The 17,500-nt window shown below is 42.3% G+C and overlaps 1 protein-coding gene across 1 annotated transcript in view; it reads left to right on the top strand.

The window, feature by feature from the left end:
* lrp6 (low density lipoprotein receptor-related protein 6) overlaps positions 1–6,390 on the top strand; it is a 59,880-nt gene extending 53,490 nt beyond the window's left edge. Inside the window, exons 18-23 of the mRNA XM_078272879.1 lie at positions 744–980; positions 2,633–2,743; positions 3,179–3,409; positions 3,738–3,874; positions 4,755–4,852; positions 5,768–6,390. Of these exons, the coding sequence (XP_078129005.1) occupies positions 744–980; positions 2,633–2,743; positions 3,179–3,409; positions 3,738–3,874; positions 4,755–4,852; positions 5,768–6,068 (1,115 nt within the window). The 3' untranslated portion in view covers positions 6,069–6,390. The remainder of the gene's footprint in view (positions 1–743; positions 981–2,632; positions 2,744–3,178; positions 3,410–3,737; positions 3,875–4,754; positions 4,853–5,767) is intronic.
* Positions 6,391–17,500: the final 11,110 nt, after the last annotated feature.

Below are 17,500 nucleotides of genomic sequence, written 5' to 3' on the forward strand. Positions count from 1 at the left end.
ACAACTTTTGTACCGATACCATTACCTGGAATTTGGTACCGGTTCCTTTTTTTTGGTAACCTACTTTCTCTCCAATACCATTTCTGTTTCTGAATCCCCATCACCAAACTCCACCAGACTCCATGTAAATAATCAGGACTTTTATCATCGTAAACCACACTTGATTCAAAGTGGACAGAAACTAAATCAAACTACCAAAAGCCGTCTTGGTTCATCTTTCCACTGTTCCAACAATCACCACTCTGGTTTGGTTGAAATAAACCCTTAATTCACCCATTTACATGTGGAGATATGCTGGCTCTATACACGCTAAAAGTCCTGATTATTTACATGGAGTCTGGTGGAGATATGCTGGCTCTATACACGCTAAAAGTCCTGATTATTTACATGGAGTCTGGTGGAGATATGCTGGCTCTATACACGCTAAAAGTCCTGATTATTTACATGGAGTCTGGTGTAGTTTGGTGATGGGGATTTCGGGGCTGTTTTCATGTTAAACTAGAAGGATCTTACTCTTTAACTAAAAGGTCTATCTCTGTAGGGATCCATCCCATAATGTTGTCACACACTTAGAATAATAATCTGAGTCTGTCAGCAGCAACAACACAACTTTAAGTGACTCTAACTGCTGCTGAACATTAGTCCTGTAGGGTAACATTACATTAGTCCCTTAGACAACGCATGGGGAAATAGAGTCCAGGATGCGGGTGCTGAATGTGACCGTCTCATGTCCCCCCCCTCAGAGCCCCCCACCTGCTCCCCGGAGCAGTTCTCCTGTACCTCCGGCGAGGTCGACTGCATCCCGAAGGCCTGGAGGTGTGACGGATACCCCGAGTGTGACGATGGGAGCGACGAGGAGAACTGTCCGGTCTGCTCTGAGTCGGAGTTCCAGTGCGACAGCCGGCAGTGCATCGACCTCAGCCTGCGCTGCAACGGAGAGATCAACTGCCAGGACCGCTCGGACGAGAACAAGTGTGAAGGTGAGACCCAACTAGAGGATGGACAGCCGAACCGATCCCGTCGGGTCCGTAGACCGTATATAAACTGGACCACTAGACCCTGTGTCTCTGGACGGAGACCAGTGAAGGACATTAGAAGCTCTTTCCCGGTGATGGCTGAGCGTTACTGAGCAGCCTCCAACTGAGCTTGAAGACGTAGATGTGACGTGAGCAACCTGTCTGAAAGTTGGAAGTCTTCTGGTAGCTGTGCCAAGAGAAATCTCAATCATTCCCAATCTAGCAGAGACGGAGAGCGTAGGTATATGTAAGGAGATAACATAGACACAGGCTCATTATTGATCACTAAAATGATAGTTAACATTAGTCATTACACTTAAACAGCTGATGGAAGTCCAAACTGCCTGAGAGCTTCTCCTGTACTATACGGTAACTCCTCTACTATGAGACAGGAAGTCTCGTGGTTATGACCCAATCGTTAGCCTATTGTTATAAAAACGTCTGCTACGGAGCCATAACGTGAGCTACAAGGTAATGGAGCCTTTTATACGTTGTCGTGTTTCTTTAGAAATAAACAACGGACAAATAGAGTCTTTAAACGCTTCAGATGTAAAGGTATTCTCTGTCAAAGTGACGTCAGAATGAATGGCAGTCAATGGGATGCTAACGGGATACGCGTTGTGGGGAGAAGCTGACCCCCTTGGTCTAGTCCCAACGGTACCCGACGGGCCGGGCCGGGTTCGGACAGATATCTAGAAATGATGTTCAGGTTCTGGTCGGGCTCGGTCACATCAGCGTAATAAGGCATTGTACATTTTAGATTTCAAAAAGCTGATTATGTAGGAGTGCGCCTGTGTTAACGTGAGCTTGTTGCCCCGTGTGAGCTGATGACCTCATCTGTTGACATTTCTGAATGTCTTCCTACAAACGTACATGTGTCATTAGTATGAGAAAAATGTATGTGTGGTGCTCGGATCGGGCTTGGACAGAAATATCTTAATACCTGTCGCATGCGGGCCGGACCCAACGCATTCTCACTCCCCATCGCGTCACTCCCATTGGTCAGGTGCCTTTTGCTGTTTTGTTATTGACGCTTAAAAAGTCTCCTTTAGCGCTATATTTAGACGTGCTTGGTCGGGAGTCACTTGTTGACGCCTCGGTCGGGCCGCACGTTTAACTGACATGAAGCACAACAACGGGACAGTTAGGTTTTAGGGAAAAGATTTTTGGGGGGTTACAAAATGTACGTTTCAGTTACATGCTGGACAAGAAGCGGGACACAAGCCCCCGGTCTCCTGGGGGACAGTCCTGTGTTGTTTGACCCATCCACTCCCCCAACCTGCCTCGGTCTTTTCATACTACTCTCTACTGTAGTCTCTCTACGTACTACTCTCTACTGTAGTCTCTCTACATACTACTCTCTACTGTAGTCTCTCTACGTACTACTCTCTACTGTAGTCTCTCTAAATACTACTCTCTACTGCAGTCTCTCTACGTACTACTCTCTACTGCAGTCTCTCTAAATACTACTCTCTACTGTTGTCTCTCTTCATACTACTCTCTACTGCTGTCTCTCTACATACTACTCTCTACTGTTGTCTCTCTTCATACTACTCCCAGTACGCTGTCCTTCAGACCAGTTCACCTGCTCTAACGTGTCTCTGTCTGTCTCCCAGTACGCTGTCCTCCGGACCAGTTCACCTGCTCCAACGGTCAGTGCATCGGGAAACACAAGAAGTGCGACCACAACATGGACTGCACCGACAACTCCGATGAGATCGGCTGCTGTGAGTCTCACAAACACAGACACAAATTCATTCATTCAACCTTTATTTATAGATACATCACTGAGGGGTGGCCCCCATTCACGATAGACACACACACAGAGACACACACACACACACACACACACACGTACACACACGTACACACACACACGTACACACACACACACACACACACACACACACACACACACACACATACACACACATACACATACAGACACAGACACAGGCACACACACACACACAGACACACACACACACACACACACACACACACACACACACACACACACACAGACACACACAGACACAGACAGACACAGACACACACACACACACACACACACGGACACACACACACACGGACACACACAAACCATATTTAACACAATACACAAAGTATTAACGGTATATATTCTTGTTCTGTGGTTTCAGACCCAACAGAGGAGCCTCCTCCTCCGTCCAACAACACCATCGGCTCCATTGTGGGCGTTGTCATGGCGCTGTTCGTCGTGGGCGGCGTGTACTTCGTGTGCCAGCGCGTCCTCTGTCCGCAGATGAAGGACGACGGCGAGACGGTCACCAACGACTTCGTGGTTCACGGGCCGTCGTCGGTGCCGCTGGGATACGTCCCGCATCCGGCCTCGCTGTCCAGCTCGCTGCCAGGTGGGACGCCACACACCACACAGTCAGAATATATATATATATATATATATATATATGTGACCGGGGGAAACATTGCAAGTTTTCCGCATTTCGCACTATATCATAACCGGGAATAGCAACGCGGATTTCAGTCTATTTACCACCGGTAACCAAACAATATAATACCCAACCCTAATGTGGATGGATAGATGGATGGGTGGATAGATGGATGGAGTTATTCACCAATACCACCATTTTAGGCAGTATCAAAGGTTTTTCAGGTACTGGTATCGGTATCAGAACATCTCTATAATAAACGTAATGCTGACGTTTGATTCCAAACCCACAGGTATGTCCAGAGGGAAGTCTGTGATTGGCTCGCTGAGCATCATGGGTGGGAGCAGCGGGCCACCGTACGACCGCGCTCACGTGACCGGAGCTTCGTCCAGCAGCTCGTCCAGCACCAAGGGAACCTACTTTCCCCCGGTGAGACTCTTATACACATTTACAGCTCAGCATAATGTAACCCTACAGGACTAATGTTTAGCATCAGTTAGCTTCCACTAAAAGTTCTGTTTTTGCTGCTGACAGACTCAGATTATTATTCTAAGTGTCTGACAACATTATGAAAGGATCCCTACAGAGATAGACCTTTTAGTTAAAGAGGAAGATCCTTTTAGTTTAACATGAAACAGCCCCCAAATCACCATCACCAAACTACACCAGACTCCATGTAAATAATCAGTACTTTTATCATCGTAACACACATTTCATTCAAAGTGGACAGAAACTAAATAAAACTACCAAAAGCCGTCTTTGGTTCATCTTTCCACTGTTCCAACAATCACCACTCTGGTTTGGTTGAAATAAACCCTTAATTCAGCCATTTACATGTGGAAATATGCTGGCTCTATACACGCTAAAAGTCCTGATTATTTACATGGAGTCTGGTGGAGATATGCTGGCTCTATACACGCTAAAAGTACTGATTATTTACATGGAGTCTTGTGGGTTTGGTGATGGGGATTTCGTGGCTGTTTTTAAGTTATTTCAGAGTTATTTAGCAAAAATGTCCAACATGTATGGACAATAAAGTTTACAGTGATAAACATACAACCCCCCCCAATAATCCATTCTTGGCTTTTTTCAACGTTTTTGTTGAACAACGTTTTGACTTATTTGTCCCTTTTCTGGAGGGTTTTTCCTCAAAGTTTTTTGTGTCTTTTCTGACATTTGTTGCCTGATGTTGAGGTGTAATTTCGAAAGGTTTTGTCTCTTTTTTTCTGTCCTTCTTCCTGAACTGGCGACTTGTAGTAAAACTCTGATCATGAAGTATGTTGTTTTACTTTTTATTATTTTGTTCCAGATCCTGAATCCTCCTCCGTCTCCGGCGACGGTCCGCTCTCAGTACACCATGGAGTTTGGTTATTCCTCCAACAGCCCCTCAACACACAGATCCTACAGGTAACTCATATTATTAACTCACGTTATCTCCCGTTAACTCACATTATTAACTCACGTTATCTCTCGTTAACTCACATTATTAACTCACGTTATCTCCCGTTAACTCACGTTATCTCCCTTTAACTCACATTATTAACTCACGTTAACTCACATTATTAACTCACGTTATCTCCCGTTAACTCATATTAACTCACGTTATCTCCCGTTAACTCATATTAACTCACGTTATCTCCCGTTAACTCACGTTATTAACTCACGTTATCTCCCGTTAACTCACATTATTAACTCACGTTAACTCACATTATTAACTCACGTTATCTCCCGTTAACTCACATTATTATTAACTCATATTATTAACTCACGTTATCTTTCGTTAACTCACATTATTAACTCACGTTATCTCCCGTTAACTCATATTATTGACTCACATTAACTCACATTAACTCTCGTTATCTCCCGTTAACTCACATTATTAACTCACGTTATCTCCCGTTAACTCACATTATTAACTCACATTATTATCTCTCGTTAACTCACATTATTAACTCACGTTATCTCCCGTTAACTCATATTATTAACTCACGTTATTAACTCACATTATTATCTCCCGTTAACTCACATTATTAACTCATATTATTAACTCACGTTATCTCCCGTTAACTCATATTATTAACTCACGTTATCTCCCGTTAACTCATATTATTAACTCACGTTATCTCCCGCTAACTCATATTAACTCACGTTATCTCCGTTAACTCACATTATTATATATTCGATATAATATTGTGCAACGTGATATCGCCCTAACGATATTGAGTCTAGATATAATATTGCGTGTGCAGCCTTAGTAACTACTGTGGCAATGAACTCCTCCTTTCTGATTCTGTTCCTAAAATCTGTGTTCCTGTGTTCCAGCTACCGGCCCTACACCTACCGTCACTTCGCCCCGCCCACCACCCCCTGCAGCACCGACGTGTGCGACAGCGACTACACGCCGGGCCGCCGGGCGCCGCTCAAGTCGGCCGTGGCCGCCGCCAAGGGCTACACCAGCGACCTCAACTACGACTCGGAGCCTTTCCCGCCTCCACCCACGCCACGCAGCCAGTACCTGTCGGCCGAGGAGAACTGCGAGAGCTGCCCGCCATCGCCTTACACCGAGCGCAGCTACTCGCACCACCTGTACCCGCCCCCCTCGCCGTGCACGGACTCCTCGTGAGCGCCCGCAATCACCCCCCCTCCCCCTTTGACCCCCCCCTCACTGTAAATAGCAATTGTGCATATATGAGGATTTAAAAACGGGAGACTGCGGGAGAAACGGAAAACTAAACGGTCGCTGCCGAACATTTGTACATTGAAAAAGAGAAAAGCATATTTATATATTTTCTATACAGTGTTTACTGATGACGCCATAGAGGTTTGTATTAAGAAATTTGTACATTTTTTTAAGAAAAAGGTTTTATTAAAAATCATCACAAATATAAGTTGCCTTAAAGCGGGACAAAAGAAATAGGCTCAAGAAGGACAAAAAGCGGACGGACGGAGCGGACGGACGGACAGCGGGACGTTTTAACTTATCTGAAGCCAAATATGAGACACATCAACAGGAAGAGGAGGAAGAGGAGGAAGAGGAGGCTCGGCAGTGTCTGTAGTTACCGTGTAAACTGGAGAAAAGGTGTGAGAACGTGGTACTGGCTCTCTGATTTAATATTTACCTCCAGTTCGTAGGATCGTGTCTGATGTGGATGTGAGTCATGAAGCAATAACACGGTTAAAGCTGCAGCTAACGGTAGTTTTCTTTAGCGATTAATCTGCCAATTAGTTTCTCGATCAGCCGATCGATCGTTTTGTCAATGAAAAGTCAGAAAATAGTGAAACATACCCATGGGAACGTCTGCTTATAGTGTGTTTTATTCTGACAAAAATCCAAAATTAGTTTTTCTATCCTGTAAGACAAAGGAAAGCATCAAATTAACATGAAACCAGCAAACTTTTTGCTTTTTTTGTTTAGAAAAGGACTCAAATGATTATTGCATGAGCAGAACAGTTGCCAATCGACTTTCTAATGACCCACTAACTGATGAATGGATTAATCGTTGCAGCTCTAAACACAATTACCCAATAAATCAAACAAACAAACCACACTTGATTAGGTATTAAAATGTCAGAAACTAGTGAAATGTGTCTATGGTGACGTCTGCTAATAGTTCGTCTGACAAAAAGTCCAAAAATTCAAAGCTACTCAGTTTATTGCTCTATACGACAAAGAAAAGTATCAAATCCTGACATCCTGAAATATTTTTTGGCTTTCTTGCTTTACAAAAATGACTAAAACGATTATTCAATCACCGCCTGTCGATTGACTAATCAACGAATTGATTAATCGACTAATTGTTGCAGCTCTAAACACGTTGAGGCACATATTTATTTCCCAATCAATCAAACCAGGAGCAGCTCGGAGAGTAATGTCGCAGCTGCAGCGGTTTGAGGAAACGCTACGAAGGCCCTGAAGCGACAAAACGTTTCTAGAAACTATCAAGAAATTAGGGACGCACCGAATCCAGATTTTTGGGGTTCTACCGACTCCCCTGGTTGAGATTCTGCTGAATCCTGAACCCCCTGGTTGAGGTTCTGCTGAGTCCTGAACCCCCTGGTTGAGATTCTGCTGAGTCCTGAACCCCCTGGTTGAGGTTCTGCTGAATCCTGAACCCCCTGGTTGAGGTTCTGCTGAATCCTGAACCCCCTGGTTGAGGTTCTGCTGAGTCCTCGTCCCGTCCTCAGTCCATGAACACAGTCAACACATTAATGAAGTAAACAGTGACTGTCCTTCCTTTGCCGTACCTGAAGTTGCTGCATTCTGGCTGCTGTCTGTAGATTCCTTCATGCTCAGCTCGTATTCTTCCAGATGTTTCAGACCAGATGTTGTAACAGCGGTGATGTTGTGTATTGTTTAGGGTCCTCGCCACCACCAGACTAATCAGCATTGCAGATTGAACATGTAGCTGGACTTGAATGGCCTTCTTTTGACTGAAAGTACTGCCAAACAACACTTTTTCTGCTCACCAGTTCCATTTCCACTTCCTCTCAGCCTGCTGCATTGAAGCTCCACCTACGTAAACACCTTCCTGTAATCAACTAAAACCCAACCCCGTCAAAAAGCCCAATATTCAGCCCAATCAGAAGCCAAATCCTGGATTCGGTGCATCCCTAATCTGAAGACAATCGGTCTCTTTTGGTTTGTTTTTGTGTTTTAGAAACTTATTTTTTTAGCTCTTGTCCCCTCAGGGCCTCCGTACACACAAACACTAAAACATATTTTCTCCACTAAACAATACACACTAAAAAGATGGATTTCACATGACTCACATCCTCCGAAACTCTGTGATGTTCACACGGGATTTAAAACCAAAACGTACGCTTGCGTTTCCCGCGTTCTGGTCCCGTTGAGACGCTCGACTGAAACTGTTTGTGTGTTTGCACAGCGAACACGTCGTAGCTTCTACGGAGGACGCAGGGCTTTCCCCTCAACGCGAACGATGAACGAACTTGTGCCTGACCAGTTCCACGTCTTCATAATCTGTTTTATTTTTTATGTTTTATGTTGTTTTTGACTTTGAGGAAAAAAAAAAAAAAACACACACAAAGGAAATCCAGTGCCCACTAAATGCTATATAGTATTTTTGTACCACATATTGTGTAGATAACGTATTTATAAGCTATATAGAAAGAATCATTTGTAAATCTATCCATTGAACTCTTGCAGTACTTTTCATTCCGTCTTTTTTATATTGCCTCATTATATTTTTCTACAGAGTTTCACTTCAAAACGTTCGGCGACAATCTCAGATCAGAAGAAAAACATATCCAGGTTTTTAGTGTCTGTTCATGTTTTTTGAAGGACTGTTTGTGCCAAAACTCATTTTTTACATTTTTTACATTTTTTTTTCACACAAAATGGGAGGCAGATGTTGGGACCAGAGGTGGGACGAAACACGGAGGCTGTTGCCTTGATGCTTGAGTCAACAATCGGTTTTATTTCTTTGTTTGTTTGTTTGTTTGTTTTTGGTTGTAAAGCTGTTGGTGTGTTCGTGTTTTCTCGCGTCGAGCAGAAATATATTTTTCAAGATAACTGGTTGCATCGTCCAATCGTCGTAAAACGTTTGGTTTGTCGTTGAGCTTCTGAGGAAAAATAACACCAGCATGAATCTGACAATCTTAATGTTTTAAACATCACTTTTATTAGTGTAAACGCAGCTGTTGGCTCCGTTTTCTTTAACATATCAAGCAAAAACATCTGTCTTCATGAGATATATTTCAAATAAAAAACCGGCAGAAGTCATTCATTTATTATTCTAACAAGACAGAATAATCCAAGTAAATAATGTCTTAGAAAAACTCAAATTATTCACCTCAAATATTGTTTTTCTGAATAGAAAACCCCAAATATCAGTGACGATGTTTAGAGCAGCTGGGTGTCCTAAATAAAGTCCAAAAATATGAACGAGTTTGTAGGTACAAATACTGAAAATCCTTCTTCGGTACTTTTATTTTCATGAATATCAAAAATGTTTGTTTCTACAAAACACTTAATAAGACAAAAGAAACCAGAAATAATCTCAAATATTAAACAAATGTAAAACAGAAGCAGCCGAAAGAAGACGTTTGTCTCAAAACTAGAAGAAAAGATTATGATTTAACCCTTTTGTTGTCTTCTGAACTGAAAATCAAAACCTTTTTCTGATGTTTTGGTGTTTTTTTCAACACTTTTGGTGCCTTTTTCAATGTTTTGGCGTTTTTATTTTTACGTTTAACACTTCTTTTCACAACCATGTATAAACACCTAACCAGTCCCTCCAGAAAAACCTGATCATGTGATCTCATAACTCAATGCATAATCAGCCAAAGTCCTCATATTTATTTTTGGGGGGGGGGGGGGCCCCTTTCGCTGCATAAATTGCTGATTTCCGCGCAAAATATGCGGGGCTTGCATGATGTCATAATCCTCACATTTTCGTTGCAGAAAGTCCCAAATATCTTATCAGAAAGACGAAAAATGTTGTGTTTACTTCACACAGGAGCAGCTGTTTTCCCCTGTTGCCATGAGAACGTTATGAAGTGATGTCATTACGCGACGTGAACGTCCTCTAAAAGCTGTAAACCCGCGATGATGCCACGATGACATCACAGTTTTTGGAAGTTCCCGCTATTTCATCGCATAAATATCCCACATATTCCATCACATTTTTTAAGAAAACGTGACGCATAATCAAGGATTTTAGCCCAAAACGACGACCGAATAACTCCTCATGTTTCTGGAAGGACTGACCTGACTAACACCAACTTACTACCAACTATAGTTTAACACTTACTTTTGGAATACATGGTCAATTAAAAACCTCATTTATAGGAAATGCATGACTTTGACTTAGATTAAGGAAGGATCATTTGGGCGCCCGGGTAGCTCAGTTGGTGGAGCGCGCGCCAATATGTAGAGGTTTACTCCTCGACGCAGCCTTTTGCTGCATGTCATTCCCCCCCTCGCTCCCCTTTCGTGTCTTCAGCTGTCCTCTCAAAAATAAAGGCCGAAAATGCCCCAAAAAATAAAAATAATCACAGAACGGTCAATGTTCAGCGAGGAGACTGTTACGCAACATTTACATATTTTTTTCTCCAAATGCTAAAATAATTATATGGCACCCAAAATACCCAAATTTCAATGAAAGTAGAGATCCAATCTTTTGTTGTACTTGCTGAGTGCGATGTGTGGAATCATCCGTGTTATTTTTGGGTAATTATAAGTACGTAATTAAAAAGAAACCCATATTTCTGATAGACATTTTGAGGACGGGGGACAACACAAGAGTTACGTCAGAAACAAACATCAAACTTTCAGTTTTTCAGAATACGGAAACAATACAAGTCAAATAAGAGCTGGTCTCAGTTCTCCGTTATATTTCAATACATTCATGTTCGATACCCAGCTCAACACTTAAGATTAGATAAAAACACTTGTTTCAGGAGGACTTTTTGCTTTAGTTTTTGAAACTGTCGTCACTTTCTAAAGGTGTGTTTAATCGGGAAAATAGTTGCTCGTAGAAACAGTTATAGTTCCTACTAGTACTATAATAGTATACTATAATAGTATACTATTATAGTATACTATTATAGTATACTATTATAGTATAGTTTTGGTATTGTGTGCCCATAGGAAACAGTAAGTTACAATCTTACTAAGTCATTTGGATGCAACGTTATTTTCTTTGGCTTATTTTGGCTTATTTGGAGTTATTTTCATCGTCCAGATTATCGTAACATCAGTTAACGCGCTCCAGATAACTTGTGCCTGTAAGATATTTGGGCAAAAGATATAAAATAATTATGGATTTCAGCTCCGTAGGATCTTTTTAGACGAAAGTGACATTTTAATATCATTTGTTGACTGTCTCCAGTTTTTCGTTCATTTGACAGAATGAGATTCCTACTTTTTGTAGGTAAAATATTAAATACATTTCGGAGCCAGAAGAAAAGTAATTTTCCCAGAAAACATTCAGAGTTTCCGAGATTTGATTCTCGAACAATCAACAGTACGTTTGTAAAAGAAAAACCCCAAAAACGCGAACAGACTAATCTAGATCTAGACAAATGTAGAATGAGTTTTTTTCTCCGTAAATATTACCCCCCCCCCCCCCCCCATGGCTCCGTTACTAAATACTTTGACCTACAGTGGCACTAAAACATCGTTAACTTGCAGGATTGTGTAAAAATGGATTTTTGTTTAGCTTGCAGAAATCTGAACAGAAACGCAAATCACCAATAATCAAAAATGTACCGTAGGAAGAATTACATTTCTGCTTTTGTAGGTAAAAAATAAATTAATTACGGAGCCGAAGGAGTTGGGTAATATTCTGAGGAAACATTAAGGACCCAGAATTCCCAAATTAAAGTCACAAATGTTTTTATTCAACTTGCAGAAAATCAATAAGTCTCATTTACCTAAACACAAACCACAAAAAAACCTGCAACAGTGACGACGCCAGAAGTCCGTCCAGTTTATCTTGGACCAGAACATGAATATATGTATTTTTTGGCCTCCCGCTGCCTCCGTACATCCTCATCATCTGTCCACATCTGTCAGAGAGCTGACGGTTAACGCTAAGAGGGCTACAGCTACGACGACGATGGTTACGTTTAGGCACCAAAACCACTAGCTAGGTTTAGGAAAAAGATCGTGATTAGGATTAAAACACTCCCGAGGAACGAACGTTACCGGTCTGAAAGTATCACAATGATATTCTTTTATTCTAGGGCTGCACAATATTCATATGGCTTAAGTTTGAAACGTCACGAAAGTTTGCGACATATTGATTAAGTTTGCGACATTTCATGAAAGTTTGCGACATGTCGCGAAAGTTTGAGACACATCGCGAAAGTTTGCGACATTTCGCAAAAGTTTGCGACACATTGTGAAAGTTTGCAACAAACTTTGCGAAAGTTTGCAACAAACTTTGTGAAAGTTTGCAACATTTCGAGAAGTTTGCGACATTTCGTGAAAGTTTGCGACATGTCAATTAAGTTTGCGACACTTTGTGAAAGTTTGCAACAAACTTTGGGAAAGTTTGCAACATTTCGCGAAGTTTGCGACATTTCGTGAAAGTTTGCGACACTCCGTGAAAGTTTGCAACATTTCGCGAACAGCAACAGTTTGCGACATATCGTGAACTTTCACAATATATCGCAAACTTTTCGCAAAATATGGCTAAAGTTTGAAACATATCAATAAAGTTTGCGACACGTCGTGAAAGTTTGCGACATATCGTGAAAGTTTGCGACATGTCAATTAAGTTTGCGACATATCGTGAAAAGTTTGCGACATATCGTGAAAGTTTGCGACATATCGTGAAAGTTTGCGACATGTGAAAGTTCACGACACTGCGTGAAAGTTTGACATTTCGCGAAAGTTTTCGACATCGTGAAAGTTTGCGAACTTTTACAATATGTCACGAACTTTTCGCAAAATATGGCTAAAGTTTGAAACGTATCAAAGTTTGCGACATGTCGTGAAAGTTTGCGAACGTTGCGACATATTTTTGTGTTAGTTGAAAGAAAATATCAGCAGAAAACTGCACTTTAAAATGTTAGTCGGCGCTGAAAGTTTGAGACACATCGCGAAAGTTTGCGACATGTCAGTTAAGTTTGCGACATATCGTAAAAGTTTGCGACACTTTGTAAAAGTTTGCGACACTTTGTGAAAGTTTGCGAAACTTTGTGAACGTTTGCAACATTTCGCGAAAAGTTTGCGACATTTCGCGAAACTTTGCGACACTCCGTGAAAGTTTGCGACATGTCAATTAAGTTTGCGACACTCCGAAAGTTTGCGACATTTCGTGAAAGTTTGCGACATGTCAATTAAGTTTGCGACACTCCGTGAAAGTTTGCGACATGTCAGTTAAGTTTGCGACACTTTGTGAAAGTTTGCGACACTTTGTGAAAGTTTGCGACACTTTGTGAAAGTTTGCAACACTCCGTGAAAGTTTGCGACATGTCAGTTAAGTTTGCGACACTTTGTGAAAGTTTGCGACACTTTGTGAAAGTTTGCGACACTTTGTGAAAGTTTGCGACACTTTGTAAAAGTTTGCGACACTTTGTGAAAGTTTGCGACACTTTGTGAACGTTTGCAACATTCCGCGAAAAGTTTGCGCCGCCTTTCATGTTTAATTCGTTGTTCAGTTTGTTGTATTTTAGCAGAATACTGAAAGCAGCAGAACTGAGAACACTTTTAATACCGTTATTTCAATATTTAACAACCAAATTTTCCTCTCATCCTGCAGCCCAGTTATCGTACATTAGCCGAGATTTGGCGTAACTTTCGGCCGTAGCTGTATCCCTTCTAGCTACAACCGGGAGCTACCTGTGGTACAATCGGCGCTCCACACACCCAGGTGTGTTTTCAGGCACATTCACGTGAAACTATAGTTCTCATTCTCTAACTGCACTTTACAGGACTTTTATTTTTATTTTTTTTAGCTGGTTTCTGGTACAAAACTTCACAGTAAAGTTGTTAACGGTGGACGTTTTTGGTTTAGTTAGCAGAGTCCAAAAAAAGACGAGAGACTCGGTGAAGAAGAGGAGGATTTCAATAGTCCGTTGGTGTCGGGGAACCTTTTTACCCTCGATTTTCCTCATTTGTTCCCTTGGATTAATAGTTTGTAGAGTTCTTCTCTTCTGAGCATCTTCTTGTTTCTACGAAGTGTGTTTTTATGAACTCTGATCAAATCTGCAGGATTGATTGTTGTGATTTCGTTGCTGTAAAACAATCTTGTTATCCTGTGAAATCTGTTTTATGGGATGTCAAAGATGTCAAAAAAGAAGAGGACAAAATATGACGATTAAGACAAAATTCATTCGGATTTAATCAAACTATTACATATGAAAATGGAATATAAAGGATACATGTAAAGGAGGAATTACGTCACGTGAAGTACAAAGTAGTAATTTAAGGGAACCAATAAATCCAAGGGTACTAACTAAGACATGAGGGTATAAAATAAGCACGTAAAGAACACTAGTCACTGATTTGAAGGGCTGGGTATCGCTAATCACGATGCAAAACCTGTTTGTTTGAAACACAAACATTTTTCAATGTTATTTTTTAAGAACTTAAAACATGTTTTTCTACAAAACCAAAAGAAGTTCAGTGTAGTAGAAACACTTTGAGCCGTACAAGAACGTTATCTGATAAAATACAGTTTGACATTTGCATATTTTGTGTTATTTTTGGGGGCTTTTTATGTCTTTATTTGACTGCAGACAGTAGAGAGATGTTACAACAGACATGTTATAACACTAAAAACCACCAGGACGCCATTACGTTTGAGACATTTCGTGAAAGTTTGCGACATTTCGTGAAAGTTTGCGACATTTCGTCAAACTGACATTTTGTGAAAGTTTACGACATGTCGTGAAACTGACATTTCGTGAAAGTTTGCCACATTTCGCGAAAGTTTGCTACATATCGTGAAAGTTTGCAACATTTCGCGAAAGTTTGCGACATTTCGTGAAAGTTTACGACATGTCGATTAACTTTGCGACATGTCGTGAAAGTGTGACATTTCGTGAAAGTTTGCGACATTTTGCGAAAGTTTGCGACATTTCGCGAAAGTTTGCGACATGTCGATAACTTTGCGACATGTCGTGAAAGTGTGACATTTCGTGAAAGTTTACGACATGTCGATTAACTTTGCGACATGTCGATATGCACATATCGTGAAAGTTTGCGACATATCGCGAAAGTATGCGACATTTCGTGAAAGTTTACGACATGTCGATTAACTTTGCGACATGTCGTGAAAGTTTGACATTTCGTGAAAGTTTACGACATGTCGATTAACTTTGCGACATGTCGTGAAAGTGTGACATTTCGCGAAAGTTTGCGACATTTTGTGAAAGTTTGCGACATTTTGCGAAAGTTTGCGACATTTCGCGAAAGTTTGCGACATGTCGTGAAACTGACATTTCGTGAAAGTTTGCGACATTTCGCGAAAGTTTGTGACATTTCGTGAAAGTTTAAGACGTCGTGAAAGTTTGCGACATTTCGCGAAAGTTTACGACATGTCGATTAAGTTTACGACATATCGATTAAGTTTACGACATGTCGCGAAAGCGCCCCCGAAAATTAACACGTTTTGATTTGAATTAGAAACTTAACTTTTACTACATCTGTACTTCGGTCACATTTCAGTCGGTTACGTAATAAGTTTCGGTTCGATACCCGGCCTTTCTAAACGGACTCCTTTTATCAGATTTTGTACGAAGAAACCAATCTTATCGACAAAGAAAGCGAAAAGTATAAATCTAAAAACGATGTGTTGTTGCTGCTCACGCTGAGCTTCACACGGAGTTTTTTCACAGATTGTTACGAACGTTGGTGGTTGAAAAAAAAAGGTCAAGAAAGTAGAAATGTAAAAAGATTTTTTTATTTTTTATTTTATTTTAAAGCACTTTTGTCTCCAGGTTTTTTATCGGAGGTTCGACAGGAAAACACACACAAGTTCTCTGTAATGTTGTTGTTTTTGTCTGTTCTCACGGTGCTCTGCGAGGACGTTTTCGGCTCGCCGTTTGTTTTCATTTCCACTAACTGTACGTTTGTATACGACGACTGCTTTACCTGTAAACCAGATGGACCTGTACAGCCCATCCAGCTGCCACCATAAGCTGTTGTAACTCATGAAATGCTGATTTTCTTTTTTTCCTTTTTGTTAAATATAAAGTGAGTGAACTTTTAACAAATGAGTCCGTGTTCTCATTTATATTTGGGATGTGTTGGGAAGCAATGTGTGTACTAATACTGTTTAAAACTGTTTAAATACTACAACCTGTAGGGCCTTCAACGTTTTTTAAGTCAAGTATCCCTTATCTCAGTGTTTCTCAAATGGAGTATACGTGTCCCCCTAGGGGTACTCTGGAGGACTGCAGGGGGTACGTGTGTCCCCCTAGGGGTACTCTGGAGGACTGCAGGGTGTACGTGTCCCTCTAGTTGTACTCTGGAGGACTGCAGGGGGTATGTGTGTCCCCCTAGGGGTACTCTGGAGGACTGCAGGGGGTACGTGTCCTCCCTAGGGGTACTCTGGAGGACTGCAGGGGAGTACGTGTCCCTCCCTAGGGGGTACTCTGGAGGACTGCAGGGGGGTACGTGTCCTCCTAGGGGGTACTCTGGAGGACTGCAGGGGGGTATACGTGTCCCCCTAGGGGTACTCTGGAGGACTGCAGGGGGTACGTGTCCCCCCTAGGGGTACTCTGGAGGACTGCAGGGGGTATACGTGTCCTCCTAGGGGTACTCTGGAGGACTGCAGGGGGTACGTGTCTTCCTAGGGGTACTCTGGAGGACTGCAGGGGGTACGTGTCCCTCCTAGGGGTACTCTGGAGGACTGCAGGGGGTACGTGTCCTCCTAGGGGTACTCTGGAGGACTGCAGGGGGTACGTGTCCTCCTAGGGGTACTCTGGAGGACTGCAGGGGGTACATGTCCCCATGTGTCTCCCTAGGGGTACTCTGGAGGACTGCAGGGGGTACATGTCCCCATGTGTCTCCCTAGGGGTACTCTGGAGGACTGCAGGGGGTACGTGTCCTCCTAGGGGTACTCTGGAGGACTGCAGGGGGGATACGTGTCCTCCTAGGGGTACTCTGGAGGACTGCAGGGGGTACGTGTCCTCCTAGGGGTACTCTGGAGGACTGTGTCCCGTCCTCTAGGGGTACTCTGGAGGACTGCAGGGGGTACGTGTCCTCCTAGGGGTACTCTGGAGGACTGCAGGGGGTACGTGTGTCCCCCTAGGGGTACTCTGGAGGACTGCAGGGGGTACATGTCCCCATGTGTCTCCCTAGGGGTACTCTGGAGGACTGCAGGGGGTACATGTCCCCATGTGTCTCCCTAGGGGTACTCTGGAGGACTGCAGGGGGTACGTGACATTTTTTGCAACATGTTACAAGGCTGTGTAAAATGTAAGGAACATCGTATGTACACTCAGATTAGCTGAGCATTGTGGGTATTCTAGAACACTGTATAGTGATCTATTCCCGTGATGGGGATCAGTTTCTAACGCAGCTTGTGGATCCTCAGGATGAACTCCATCTGGGGATCTTAGAGACTAATTTACCTA

This window comes from Sander vitreus, chromosome 17, assembly GCF_031162955.1.
Source record: "Sander vitreus isolate 19-12246 chromosome 17, sanVit1, whole genome shotgun sequence".
Lineage (NCBI taxonomy): Eukaryota > Metazoa > Chordata > Actinopteri > Perciformes > Percidae > Sander > Sander vitreus.